This window comes from Macrosteles quadrilineatus, unplaced genomic scaffold (assembly GCF_028750875.1).
Source record: "Macrosteles quadrilineatus isolate MER2022 unplaced genomic scaffold, UCM_ALF_1.0 Scaffold_8__2_contigs__length_117827958, whole genome shotgun sequence".
In the NCBI taxonomy this organism is placed as follows: Eukaryota; Metazoa; Arthropoda; class Insecta; order Hemiptera; family Cicadellidae; genus Macrosteles; species Macrosteles quadrilineatus.
In genome coordinates this window covers 80,931,770-80,946,352 of record NW_026542601.1, presented here as the reverse complement: position 1 = coordinate 80,946,352, position 14,583 = coordinate 80,931,770, and the positions used below count along the sequence as shown (strand labels likewise).

Sequence of the window (14,583 nt, the reverse complement as noted above, 5' to 3'; positions counted from 1 at the left end):
TTTTTTGTAATAAAAGAATTTCATGGGTGTGGGGGGAGTGTCCCCATAGTATAATCCCGTAAGAAATATGAGATTGAAAAAAACCAAAATAAGTAATCCGAAGGTATTCATTACTAACAAAATCTCTGAGTTTCCAAATTAGATAATTTACTCTGGAAATTTTTTTACAAGTGATTTCTATGTGCTCTTGCCAATTTAATTTTGAATCAATTTGGAAGCCTAATAATTTTACAGATTTTAATTCATTGTCAAGTGGGGATAGACTCAAAAGAATTTTCTGTGTTTTTTCTTGATTACATGTCAATTTATTTGAAGAAAACCAATTTAGTGCTGATGTTATTGATTCATTAGTAATTAAATCAAGCTCATGGATATCTCTATTTGTTGCAATCAAAGTTGTGTCATCAGCATATACAATAGTGTCTACATCAACATTCCTCGGCAGGTCATTTATCGAGATTAAAAACAAGAAGGGTCCCAAAACCGAGCCCTGTGGAACACCTACTTCAACCAATCTTAAGTTAGACTGACTGCCTCCAACAGATACATACTGCTTTCTATTAGTTAAATAGGATTTTAAAATTTTTAAAGTTTCACCTGTAATACCATAAAATTCAAGTTTTTTGAATAAAATATCAAAAGGTACAGAGTCAAAAGCTTTTGTAAGATCAAATAAAGTTAATGAAACAGTTTCTTTATTTTCAAATGCATTTAAAGATTTATTAATTACTTCTAAGACAGCTGCAGTTGTTGATTTACCCTCTCGAAATCCAAACTGTGAATTTGTCAATAAATTATTATTTTCAAAATATTCATTCATTTGTTTATGCATGAGACATTCAAAAATTTTGGAAAAGATTGGCACTATTGAAATAGGGCGATAATTACTAGGAAGATTTTTATCACCTTTTTTATATACTGGAATAATTTTAGAAATTTTGAGAAGGTCAGAGAAATAACCAATTTTCAAACATTTACTAATACAAAAAGCCAGAGGCTCACTTATAAAATGAATTATTTGTTTGATGCTATAATTTGAAAACCAGTAATGATCCATAGCTTTTGAATTTGAGAAATAAGCTACAACATTGTTAACCTCTTGCCATGATACCTCCCTCCATTGGAAATGTAATTGTCCTATAGGGGGAGTCCCCAGCAACTCATGCGCAGGTGTGTTGGTGAGAGGGATTTCATTTTCTAGCTCATTAACACATTCAATAAAATAGTTATTGAGATTGTCAGCATCCAAAACCTCCGACTTAGTTGATGTAGGAGAATATTCATGCGATATAACTTCCCAAGCAGCCTTGCACCTGTTGGGGGCCTTATCAATATATCTTTCAAAAGCTTGCTTTTTGGCTAATTTTATTTCACGATTGTAGGCCTTTTTACAATCAATATAGGTTCTATAGGCATTTTCCAAATTATTTGATTTATGTTTGAGTAAGCTCTTATAAACAGAAAAACAAAGAAGCATTTTTTCCCTAAGTTTCCTTAACTTTTCATTATACCAATTAAGTTTTCCTTTCTTATGTCTATTGTTTTGTTTGCACTTAACTAATGGGGAACTAAAATGCCACAAAGATACTAATCTCTTAAAAAATTCATCAAATAGTAATTGCTCATTTATTTTACCCATTTTATAGTCCATTATCATTTCCCATTTCTCTTGTACCAATTGATCAACAAAGTGTTTAATATTACTTTCATTTTGCCTTCGTATTATTTGTTTTGTTCCTTCTTTTGAGTTGTTACATTGTTTTATAGTTTTCTGTAAAAAATCTAATATTAAAGGTTCATGGTCTGCAAAACAACCTCCTACTGTATTTATGTTATATAAATCTGATGAAAAGTTTACAATTATATTATCTATGCATGATTTTCCTCTTGTAGGTTTTTTATTTGTACAAACTAAATTTAGACTTCGTAACAGATTGACAAATTCAATAGATGTCTTCTTTTCCATTTTTATCATTTCTATGTTAAAATCACCTGCAATGGCTACAAATTTAAATGACTTTATCAGCTTTTTCACAGCAAGCTCAAAATTTTCCAGAAACAAACCAATATCACCACTAGGGGATCTGTAAACACTTAAAACTATAAGATCATAATCAATTATTTTAATACAGCTAAATTCACAATGAAGCTCAATGCAAAATAAGCTAACATCTATTTTGGTGAAGGTTAACCCTTCTCTTAAAAATATTCCTACCCCACCATTTTTTATACTTTTCCTACACATGATATCTGCAGCAATAAAATCTTTAGGAACAAAGAATTCAACTTCCCGCTCCTCTAACCAATGTTCAGACAGACAAATTACATGCACTTGCTCTATGGCACAAAAGTGTTCTAATTCTAACATTTTGTTCCTAATAGACTGGATATTAACCTGTAAAATTTTTAAGTATTCTTGATTTTCATTGTTATTTGTTTTAGCATTATTATTTACAGTAAAATCAAAATCATCCATAATTGCAGCTACCGGTAATATGTTATTTATTTTGTTATTTCTAAAAAAACTTCATCGATTTGTTCACCTAACATAGTACTATTTACAGTGGTATTTTCTACATTAATTTGACATTTAGATTTACAGATTTCCTTAATATTTACACTTGGGCTGTAAATATTAAGGAAATCTGTAAATCTAAATGTCAAATTAATGTAGAAAATACCACTGTAAATAGTACTATGTTAGGTGAACAAATCGATGAAGTTTTTTTGAAGTTTTTGAAGCTTACTTGCTAATGATAAAATCACGATCAGCTGGATTGAAGTAAACAAAAATCAGCAGTAAATGCCTTCTAATGCTATTCTTATGGAGAACATTGTACGTTATATCTAATTTTGTGTTAAGATTTTGGGAATTTCACTACTTTTCCCGCCGTCACGGGATAAAGACCTTTAATTTGAGCCCTCTCACGTCGTTCTACGACTTCCCAGTCGCCCACAATTTTGACGCAAAGAATCGGCTTACGTAATTAATATATAGATTCCCATGAAACTGATGATTTACCCAGCACATTAAGGCCTTTATTCCAAGTATCTCAGTTCGTAAACCATACATACAATGTGACGATAAAATATCAACAAAATAGCATGTAGTTTTATGTAATCCTCACGACATTTCATTTGGTCCATTGACTTTAAATCCAATAATTGTAAAAATTATTGGAGCTTTGAAAAAAACTTCATATAAAATCCTTACACTAATAAAAGACGACGTCATGAGCGCGGGAAATGAGCTACAGCGGCTAGGGCATAGCCACATGAATACAGAACGGAATGAAGGAACTAGAACGGAGAACTGGCAACAGCGCACGCGAGAAGTAGGGGGGGCGCACACACCGCTCAAGCACTACAACGCATTAGTGGCATCCTGTCCACACACTGTTGATATATACCGATTTGTGGCATGGTGCCACAATTTAAAAACTGGAATGTTAGATGTTAAAATGGAGTGTTCATTAAAAATATCGATGCAGACATGTTTCTACCACCATCCTTCATCCACTGGTGGCCGCAGGTTGAAAGATGCCACAATTAGGTGTTTGCGAGTATTCGGTAAAACCCCGTATGTGTGTGTGTGTCTGTGTGTCTGGATGTGTACAGAGCTAGAGACCACACCTGTGGTCCGATTTCGATGAAATTTGGTATGTAGGTTCTAATCCATGGTATCTCCAGGCGTTTTTTTCATTTTTTTGAAATTTTGATTTTTAATGGGAATTTTCCCATAAAAACCCATAAAAAACCGGAAAAAACAGATTTTCTCGAAAACGGCCCGAACGATTTTGATAAAAATTTAGTATGTTGTAGCCCTTTAAATTCTGAATAAAATGGTACAAACCCCATATCTGTAAAAATTACGGTTCAAAAGTTATGGTCAAATATGTTATTTTCCCATAAAAACCCCATAAAACAACAAAAAATTGGATTTTAGAAAAACATCCGGTTTTGATTTAACATAGTATGTTATACTCCTTACAGTTTTGATAGTTTTTTTTTAATTTTTTGGAAATTTTTATTTTTAATGGGGGATTTTCCTATAAAAACCCCATAAAATAACGAAAAAATATGATTTTCCCAAAAATGGCCCGAACAATTTTGATAAAAATTTAGTATGTTATAGTCCTTTATATTCTGAACAAAATGGTACAAATCACATTTCTGTAAAAATTACGGTTCAAAAGTTATTGTAAATTATGTCATTTTACCATAAAACCCCCTTAAAATAACAGAAAAATCGGATTACCTCAAAATTGGCCCGAATGATTTTGAAAAAAAATTTAGCATGTTATAATCCTTTAAATTCTGAACAAAATTTTACAAATCTCATTTGCGTATACAGTTATCTACTCTCACCACTTACACATGATAAAGGTTTTTGACAATTTCATGATGTTTCATAAGTTTTTGACAAACTTATGGGAGAAAGTATGTGTCAGAATGCTGATACCGTTTATTTTCAATGTAAGTTTCATGTTATATGGAGATTTTTTCATTACAATTATCATGTAGTCTAGGCATATCTTAAATCTCATCAGGTAATTTCCTCTTTGTTAATTTAGTAAACTAAACCTTTGAAAAATCTTCGTAATCTAACCAAGGAAGGGCTTGTGATGATGAACCACAATCAACAGCTGAAGCAAAGGTTGATAGAGCTTTCTCATTATTTTAAGGTTTAGTGTTGGTTTCCATTAAAACCCAAGTTGAAACACTATCGATATAATAAAGAAACTAAATTGATTACTAATTTCCCTGTCAATCACTTGCAAGCATTCAATAGCTTCTCTTGTCACCGGTAACGTTTAAACGTCGTCTGCATCTAGCGATTTTATTTTATCTGATAGTAATCATAGAGTAGTAAATTAAGGAAATGAGAGCCAAAATGTGGATAACACTCATTTACTGGCCTCCATGTCCACACAGTGTTGTAATAGGGAATGAAACGGCTGCTACCAGCTGTATAAAGCCAAGAAAGTAGGCCTAATTTTTTTAGAAAATCTCAGTTTGAAAGAGGTTGTTTCACGTAAGGTTGAGGTTATGATAAAGATCACTATCTCAAACAATGCTAATGTAGCGAGAAAAGTAGCTAAAATTCCGCTACAACTACTTTAAAAATGTAGCTAGCTACAGCTAAAGCTACAAAATCATATAAGTAGCGAAGCTACAGCTAACGCTACAAAAAAAGTAGCACGCTACTGTAGCGTTGCTATACTGTAGCGTCGCTACTTGTAGAGCGCTACTTCCCAACACTGTAGATTCTCATATCAGTTTTTAAAAAAGGTGACAATTTCAAAAAGTGAAAACAAAACTGACATTAACCTCTTTATTAAAATTAAATAGCATATGCCCTCATTTGAGTTAAACCGTGGACAAAATTAACTGACACAACTTACTCATTTTATTTTTCATGAAGCACTTTTCAACCTTCTTGAAAGAATTTTTTTTTCTGGATCAACAAATAAGGAATCCTGAAAAAAACACACTTTTAATCTTAAATAATTGAACACAGCTACAGTGATTGATTTAGGCTACAGTTTTTGAAATTTTCTGCCTTAAACTGTCACAACAATGCTTTAAAGTACATAATTGTTTTTAGCTCTACAAGATGGTTGTAATGAGAATTGGACATTTTCAATTTGTAAAATCACATAATTTGATTACCCTAAAAACAACCCCAGGTTTTCGATGGTCCGCAGACCGCAAACTCATTCAACTTCATATCACCTTACACATTCAGGCCAAATTTCATCAAAATCAAACCAAATTACCTACTCGAGTTATCAAGTTCACAGACACACATGTACATTTCATGTTGTAAAGGATCTGATGATGGTATAACAATACTGTATACCGAAACGTGTAATCCTGTTGGATGTTCGAGGACCACTATCCACTATCCAGGCAGTCTGCAGGTATTGTAAAGCCTCGTTCACACGGGGCGAGTTTACACGCTTACTCGCTCGAAAGCTGGCGAGTTGGCGTCTAAAGTAGCGGCAGCGTCAACTTTTTCCAGAGCTTTTTTACAAGCAGCTTTTGAGTGAGTACATCGTTCACACTGAGCTATTTTACTAGCTGTGTGTAAAAAATCCGGCTTGTAGCTTGTAAACTTCCCCTTCTTATTTTGACACGTATATACATCCATACAAATTTTTACGAATTTGGTGTTTTTGATCTCTGGGGACATCAAAATTAAAAAGGATGAGAGTAGAATGAAGTGTGATTCCTTGTGTAGCCTTGTTACTGACTAAGACCAGCTGTTTCATTAGTCAGGATCATTTATTAAAAGCTCAAATGACCAAGGACAGCTGGTTTCAGTTTCAAACTATGCCACACTGTGCTTTTTGTTGCGCCAAGAACATCGTACTGGCGACTGACATCAAGCGTTTGATTCACAAAGGTGGCCTGCCACAGCCCACCCATTTTGCGCATGCCAAGGTTAATGTTTCCTTCCTTGCTGCACGGAAAGACAAAACTTGGTAATTTTGACTCCAATTGGACGTTTAAATTGTTTAGTTATCTTGAATGGTGGCCTACCGATGGTATATTATTGAATAGTATTGAATGATACCGTACCTTTGAATAGTGGGCTATCAATGCACGTTTAAAATCCCGGCATTCATTTTCGGACACCCTGACTTCTAAATACACATAGTGAGCATATATACTTAAAATATATTATTGATGGCCCATTCAGTCATGTGGTTGGGTTGGTCTTTTTACTCTTTTTGTTCCTATATTAACTTAATAGTATCTTCGGATATTGGAACAGAAATTGTATGGATCGTAAACATAAACAAATTAAGTTACTGGCCCGAAGGTAAACATGTATGTAATAATATTTAACCCTAGCAGTGGCCAATGTTAGAAGTGGGGAATGGCCAACCCATTTGGGCGATTTTGCAGACCTTTTTTTGAAAATTTGTAACAATTCAACCGTACAAGTAAACCTAGTCAACCTCATATTCATTTTGTTCGGAAAGAACCGGAGGATCTAGAAATAGTAATATAATAATGATTTAGATAGTGTATTTTTTCGGTAAAGTGAATAAAATATAAAAATCTTTTTTTTTTATTTCAAAAGCGGTTTCCGTATTTTTTTTTCTACGGATTTTTAATGGGAAATTCATTATATACATTTTGTAGACAATCTAATTCCCTATATAGAAAATATAACATGTTAAGAAAATATATTTTTTTAATAAGTTTTTGGGGCGAAATATAACAAACGGAGAACCGAAAAAATTAAAAACCGTACAGTGTTTAGTTTGTGTTGTAAAAAGTGATATAATATATGTGTATACTAATAATGATATATACATGTTTGTAAAGCTAATGAAGTAAGGAATCAAAAAAAGTCATAAAGTTGATGGTAAAAATATTTTTTATTTATAAATAAAATAATGTTTTTGTATTTTAACGATTTTGTGAGAAAAAAAATCATAGTATTTAGTAGGCCCTATAAAACTTTTGTACCAAATGTTTTTACTTCAACCCAACATAAACATCTTGTAGTGTATTTCAATTACCTACATAAAAATGTATAACATGTTGGGTAAAAATTTTTGTTTTTACGTGCTAGGGGCATAATAATAATATAAATAAACGGAAAACCTCAAAATACAACCAAAAGAAACTATCACAAGCTACATTTCTTCCTCTTAAAAATGAAATATTATATAATAATAACTTACACTGTAGGCCTATGTAATTTGTATTTTCCATACAGTCACCTGACGACGGTTGGCCATTTGTAAGAAATTTCAAAAACAGCTGTTTTCATAAAATCGTACCGGTTGCCCAATCAATATTTAGTTCTAAAATATCACTACCACAATGAAGATAAAATCAATGGCTATCCAGTGGTACCACCCGCAACATCCCAAGACGTAAATTACCCGAGCAGGGTAATGCCAAACAAGACGTGTTTTGCCAGTTCCCAAGGGTCGGCTGCTGCTAAAGTCGTGCCGCGCCAAAAATTCATTTGATTTCTAATCGTCGTGACATTGTTATATACCTGCTACAGGGTTTGTTTATGTAATAAAACGAAAGTTCAGAATGTGATCTTTCGAATGGTATATATATTATTCTCATCTGAGTTGATTATAAGTGTTTTTTTTTTTACCGTTAAAATAATTTCGGCCCATACCGTCACCAGACGACGGCTGGCCATTCTAAGCATCAACGTCAAACCGCCACCAGACGACGGTTGGCCACTGCTAGGGTTAAATGGAACTGTAAAAACACATTATAACCTAAACTTTACCTTCCTAATCTAACCTACCTTCAAAGGACTTAATGCAGTCACCAATTCACATACAGCACGACCTACCACCCTGACATGCCTAAATAAGAACTACAAGTAATTAGTCCACCAGTCCATCTATATCTCCATAATGTGACGAAATTCCTATTATAGAGAACATTAAGTTATTTGACTACAGAATCACTTGAAATGTTATCCATCCTATCTCGTTTATTGTAATGTTAAGCATGTTTTTACGGCGATATCTTGAGAAATATTTATCAGCGGTGAAAAATAATGGTATATTTGGATTCAGGAGGTAAAAAACTATAAAGTAAGATATCAAAATTAACAATTCGTTTGGAGGCACCTATACGGAATAAATACCAAAAAAAGACCAGTTAGTAGGCCTATTTGGCCTAGGCCTAGCCTTGAATCAATGAACCCTGTACTGCTGAAGTTGTGTCTTATATCAAAACGAAATATCAAATCATTATAAAATTCTTGATTACTTTGTATGTAAGGATCTCAAGATATGCCTGTATGTACTATTATAGAGCTTGATTATAGGCCTAGTCTTACCTGAATTTTCCTAGGATTGAGATAGTGACAGCGTATGATTCTATAGCTGGTTGGATACAAGATAAATACACACTTTGTGTTGATTCATATAACTTTGCCTAGTTCATACAGTCAGTAGTAAAGGGTAATTAATTCTTACAGTCCTTTCCTTTCCCTTTGACAGTTTAGATGACAGGAGAAAATTACGGACAGCTTACTAGTACTACAGTGACAGTGTTTGTGTACTGCTTTTTTTGTTATGTATTTTGTTTTGTTTAGTTGTCTCTTGTCTCTAGTTCGTCTGTTGAAGTCGAAGCGCAGCGAAAGTGAAGCAGTGAACTTGAACCACTTGAAGTGAAGCTGTCTCGATCACCGACCACAAAACAGACGCTCGCTATCCATCCCACAGAGCTAAAATTATAACTGGAGGTAGCACTGCCATGGCAGAAGTCTGTCAAAAGCGAGTCGCTGATTTTGTTAGGTTGGTATAGCAGTAAGTTTTCTTACCATATAGCAATAACATGGCTTCTTATAACTAGGTTGTATAGCAGTGAGTTTTTTTGTCATAGCAATAACATGGCTTCTTATGGACACCCACCTCACGCAAACATGGCGGCTGGCGACACGCATCTTTGACATTCAGTGCTACCTCCAGTTAGAATTATAGCTCAGTGATCCATCCCGATCCATCCACATTCATCTCTATAGCCCCGTTCACACGAGGCGAGTTAGTTTAAGCCCCGTTCACACGGGGCGAGTTTACAAGCTACACTCCGGCTTTTTAACACGCAGCTAGTAAAATAGCTCAGTGTGAACGACGTACTCGCTCAAAAGCTGCTTGTAAAAAAGATCTGGAAAAAGTTGACGCTGCCGCTACTTTACACGCCAACTCGCCAGCTTTTGAGCGAGTAGGTGTGTAAAGTAGCCCAGTGTGAACGCAGTTGCTTGTGCTTGTGCGCATGTTATGTACTCAAAGATGTTGGAGGATTTGGTTCAAGCCAGCTACTGAGCGAGTGGAAAAGCATCGTGTGAACGACTACAAGTGCTCTCGCCAACGTCTTTCTACACGTCTGCGAGTGGACAAGGTCCGTGTGAACGAATACAAGCACACTCGCCAACTCGCCGGCTTCTTACACGCTGGCGAGTAGCTTGTAAACTCGCACCGTGTGAACGAGGCTTTATGCTCGCTACACACATGATACTATATGGGAGCGTCGTGTAGGAGTGGTGGGAGCGCGTCAAGGGTCAAGGTGCCACCACGACAAATTGCCATCAAAAAGAAGAAGGTTTAATCCTATTTACTTCTCGTATTGTAAGAGTGGATGTCGCTCCTGAGCGCCCACCTCCTCCTTAGTTTTGACGAGGGTCTGATAGATAAAAAGATTATAAACTGTCATGAGGGATTCAGCCTTGCTCACAGTGATCCAGCCCCGGATCCAGGCACTTGGCCCCTGCTACTATTCTTATAGCCTTTTTTTTAGAAGTAGGACCCTCTCAACTCCAGGAGCGGCACCCCAAAGTCCTCCATATTATGTGATCGTGTTCTGGAAAAAGGCCACATTCACGCAGTCCTTAAACAATCTTTTGATACACAGTGCCTTAACTTACGAAGTAAGTGACCATTTACCTAGTCTTGCCAGTCGGCTACAATAGTCAATATGGCTGTTCCAATATCTAGCTTAAAGTCTAGGTAAATGCCTAAAAGCTTTACACTCGTCACCTCATGCTCAATTTTTCGGAGACTGAAAACGAAAACAATAGATTGGGTTTTATCTCGATTTAAAAAGAGATAGTTTGGCCGGAACCAGGTACAGTACATGCAACATTTAGAGATTGATTTAAAGCTAAGTTCAACTCGACAGCACTCTATAGCTTCGACAACCTGCGGAACGCCATGGGTTAGGTTTCTGATACTTGAGCTTTTACCATTTAGGGACACCAGCTGCCCACGCTCGGCCAGATAGAACCTCAGAAAGTCAAGGCTTTTTGCATTCAAGCCATGGAAACTTTAACCTTTTCTAATTAAATGTCAATGCCATGGTAAATAGTGTCAAAGGCCTTGCTGAAAAAATTTATCAATTTAATTTCAAATTTATCAATGTACCTCCAAACCTTTTTAAAGAGCTTAAAAAACTTGTATCAAATTGTTTTTGTGTGGTTATTGGTAAGGGAGAAAATTCAAAAAAATTGTAAATATAAAATTCTTATGTTATTCTTATGGAGAATATTGTAAAATGTTCTAGTTAGCTTGTTTAGGTAGGTACCTATGTTTTGACCAAACTTGGCAAATGTATTTATTTTATACTAGGCTATTAATATTTTACAAAGAATCACACTTTATTAGTTTTCTTGCCAAATACTCCCAATGCCAATGCATTGAAACTATTATGATGATGGAGGTGTAAGCTTAAGAGATTAATAAATTGTAGCAGTCTTATCATTAAATCATTCTGTGTATAGCTTATCAGTTAACAAATGATACTTGTGATGAATCACTCCCCTGTTCAGTGTAAGTAGTCAATATTTTTAGTTTGATCATTATTGTTTATTTGAACAAGATTAGCTCATATTGTATTTTAACCTGCTTGATGAAAATAATGCTCATTTTTTATTCTCTCTGTAAAGTCCCTTTTAAATAACAATTTGTACAGAACCTCTACGGAAGTATATAGTATAGATCTGAGAATAAATAATTAATAAATAAAAGGCTATTTTACCTTAATTCTGTTAGATGATTACGGGGGTTGAGACATAGCTGTCTTTGCTATGTTTGACATCTCCCACATTTGTGGCAAAATCAAGAACATTTCCCACTCATAGTGAGGATAAAACCTTATTGGCTTTGCTCCATGTTATCTTAGTAGCTTGGCGTTGAAGTTTCTATGATTGTTATATGGATACCTGTTTACCATGTGTTCCTACTACAGTACTACATAGCCTTGCTTGGATGCAGAGTGGTTGCCATAAGAACACCAGTACAGAGAAGTAAGGTAGGTACAGAGGTAAAACATTCAGTGATGTCTGGCACTAGTCACTGGTGTCTAGGGCATAGTCCAACACCACCTCCTAGCTCTCATGTACAGTACTACAAAACTCACGGTGGAGGAAGACACTATGCCCTGTGCGATAGGAATTTCTCCATGATTGCTGCTTGAGCTCTTCTTTGCTCGTCACAAGTATATTTCTGGCACAACCTACTAGAGCTAAAAGCACAAGGTACGTAGTCCCATAAGCATGTTTTCTTGTGTTCATATATAGCCTGGTTTGGTTTCAGAATGGTGGTGGGATGGTTTCTGTTCCTGATTGCTACGGTGGCCGCAGAACCTCCGGATGCTTGTGAGACAATGGACCCCAGTCATGGAGGAACTCCCCAGAAATCTCCCCCTCCCTACCAGTTCTACCTACACAGCGACGTTATTCCTAACCGTCTCTCTGCGCATTTTGCAATCAAATCTGCCAATCCAGATGTGCAGTTTTCTGGGTTTATGGTCCAGGCTAGGGATGACACTGGTAAACCAATCGGAGAGTTTGACACCGGCTGTGTGGACATTAGAGTCATGACTTGCTTTGGCGTGTTTGCTGTAAGTATTATACAAAGTAGTAAATTCCATAGCACAAAAATTAAATAAATAAGTAATTTGTTACGTTTGACTAGGGGGACTATGGTAAATACATCAAATATGGTGATAACACACATTTCCTATAAAAAGAAATGCGTCTGGAGGAAAATTCCGTAGTGTCATCTATTAGGGGTTAACAACATTGCAACTTGAAATATCCATAGCATCAATTTTAGGTAGGCTTTTGAAAGGAAACATCAAGCTATTGAAATGCTCAAATTTCAAAGCATCACACCTGCATGGTTTGTCACTTTAAGAATACCCCTTTGTAAGTTTGGCTTTAAAATTATTGAGTTCCTAATTTTGTATACTGTTTAGACCAATATGTGATTTAGATAAATTCAATTAGTAGTACATATTTTTTAACTTTTAGGCTACCTATTCAAAGTTAAAAAAATAGCTATTATAAATATATTGAATTGTGCTATACGTTGACAAAATACGATACAAACGGTCAACAGTATATCCTGTATGTAAGTTGTATTTGACGGTTTCGAGTTCTTTCACAGTGAACTTGTATTTGAGCTAGTGTGTTTAACACATGCACTTGCTAGGATTTTATTCTGTTTAAAAAAATTATTTATGAAACTAACGAGAGTGAAATAAGCATTTTTGATTTTTTAGAATACTGCCATACACCTTGATTCTGAGCCTAAAACAGAAGCTCATATGCGCTGGCTTCCGGATATTGACTTTGTTGGCAACGTCACCTTTTTGTGAGTACAAAAATATTGTGTGTGTGCAACAATTTCAAGATTAACTAATTGAACAAAATTAAATCATAACATAATAAACAGTGAGCCTGGATTGTATAACCTTCACAAAATAGGTTATTATAATCACTTGAAAAGTTTCAATAAATTTTCATTTTAATCTCTACCTAGTCTACTACCAATTTTCTCTCAAATAATTTGAGTTGCTTCTACTAAAATTCTCACTAGCGTAAATAAAAAAAAACATTAATTTTTATTTATTTATTTATAGCACTACAGTTGCCCAATCCAGGCAAGTTTACTGGGTCCGTCATCCTGCAAGAAAACTACAAGTAATTCAAGAAGACTCACCAAGACGGCAAACACCAACCACAAATCCCACACAGCCTTAGTTACGTTGTTATAAACATCAAACTCAACAGCACCCAAAGATTTAAATCAATAATTAAACTAATGCACTACTTTTTATGTAATGTACTAAGAAATCAATTATGGAAAACAGGCAAAAACTGTCAAAAATTAAATCCATTGTTATATTCCCTAAGTTGTAAGTTTTGTAAGCTAACATATTTTTTTATATTTGTACAACTTTAACCAGATTGTTCACCTTTTACATGACGTCTTAAAATGTGAAATGTAATGTTCATTAAAGTAGGAATTTTTAATTACTTTAGTGATGTGTGTTTGTATTTGCCTTTTCACATTGAAAATCTAATTTATCACAGGCCTAAATTAATTTATATCCAACATATTTTGTTGTTTGTTTAATAATTCTTTTTTTTATTACCCTATACCAACTTAAACAAAATTTTTTACTGAAAATAAACGGTAACAGCAATCTGAAACATGCTTTTTCCCATTAGCTTGGCAACAACCTTTAATATGAGTAAGCGGAGGGAGTGACTATAATTTATAAGGGAAATCACAAAAGTTGCAACAACTTTTGAACTGTAATTTTTACAGCAATTGGGGTGTTGCAATATTTTGTTTAAAATGATAAGGACCATACAAATTTTCATCAAACCTTAATTAATTTTTTTTATTAAAATTGTTTGGGCCATTTTTGAGAAAATCTGATTTTCTCTTTTAATTTATGGGTTTATTTTATATAGTGATGTAGGAGTATTGTTCGTTCATGTATAAGTCAAATACTAACTCACTAACTGTATACTTTTATGAAATTGATTTCACATCCAGTTTATTTAAAGGTAGGCCCTGCATTTCTGGTTAATTAATATTATTGAAGTACAATAGGTTATTAGGTTACCGTTACCAGTTTAAATGCAATTTGTTTTCGTAAGCTGTTTTAGTTATTTGGCTTTCTATTATTCCTTATTAACATAGATATTTTATAGAATATTATCATTTTTTAGTTAGTGTTATTTCCAGGGTAGACCCATTTACAGACATTTTTATTAGGTTAAATAAAATAGCA

At 34.5% G+C, this 14,583-nt stretch overlaps 2 protein-coding genes across 2 annotated transcripts in view; one reads left to right on the top strand and one right to left on the bottom strand.

Moving 5' to 3' along the window:
• Positions 1-9,029, bottom strand: part of LOC128999881 (MPN domain-containing protein-like) — a 37,462-nt gene extending 28,433 nt beyond the window's left edge. The window contains exons 1-2 of the mRNA XM_054426619.1: positions 8,837-9,029; positions 5,406-5,480 (exon numbers count right to left, since the gene is read on the bottom strand). Of these exons, the coding sequence (XP_054282594.1) occupies positions 5,406-5,421 (16 nt within the window). The 5' untranslated portion in view covers positions 5,422-5,480; positions 8,837-9,029. The remainder of the gene's footprint in view (positions 1-5,405; positions 5,481-8,836) is intronic.
• Positions 9,030-11,286: 2,257 nt separating this feature from the next.
• Positions 11,287-13,798, top strand: LOC129001617 (defense protein l(2)34Fc-like). The gene is made up of 4 exons (XM_054428979.1): positions 11,287-11,324; positions 12,090-12,396; positions 13,060-13,151; positions 13,420-13,798. The coding sequence occupies exons 2-4, from the start codon at positions 12,091-12,093 to the stop codon at positions 13,538-13,540; spliced, it is 519 nt and encodes a 172-aa protein (XP_054284954.1). The 5' UTR covers positions 11,287-11,324; position 12,090; the 3' UTR covers positions 13,541-13,798.
• Positions 13,799-14,583: the final 785 nt, after the last annotated feature.

What these genes read in the sequence shown, in the direction of transcription:
- LOC129001617 (XM_054428979.1), top strand. Translation starts at nt 12,091, where the DNA reads ATGGTGGTGGGATGGTTTCTGTTCCTGATTGCTACGGTGGCCGCAGAA. An exon ending in CTTGCTTTGGCGTGTTTGCT is followed by an intron (nt 12,397 to 13,059) that starts GTAAGTATTATA and finishes TTGATTTTTTAG; the next exon opens with AATACTGCCATACACCTTGA. An exon ending in GTTGGCAACGTCACCTTTTT is followed by an intron (nt 13,152 to 13,419) that starts GTGAGTACAAAA and finishes ATTTATTTATAG; the next exon opens with CACTACAGTTGCCCAATCCA.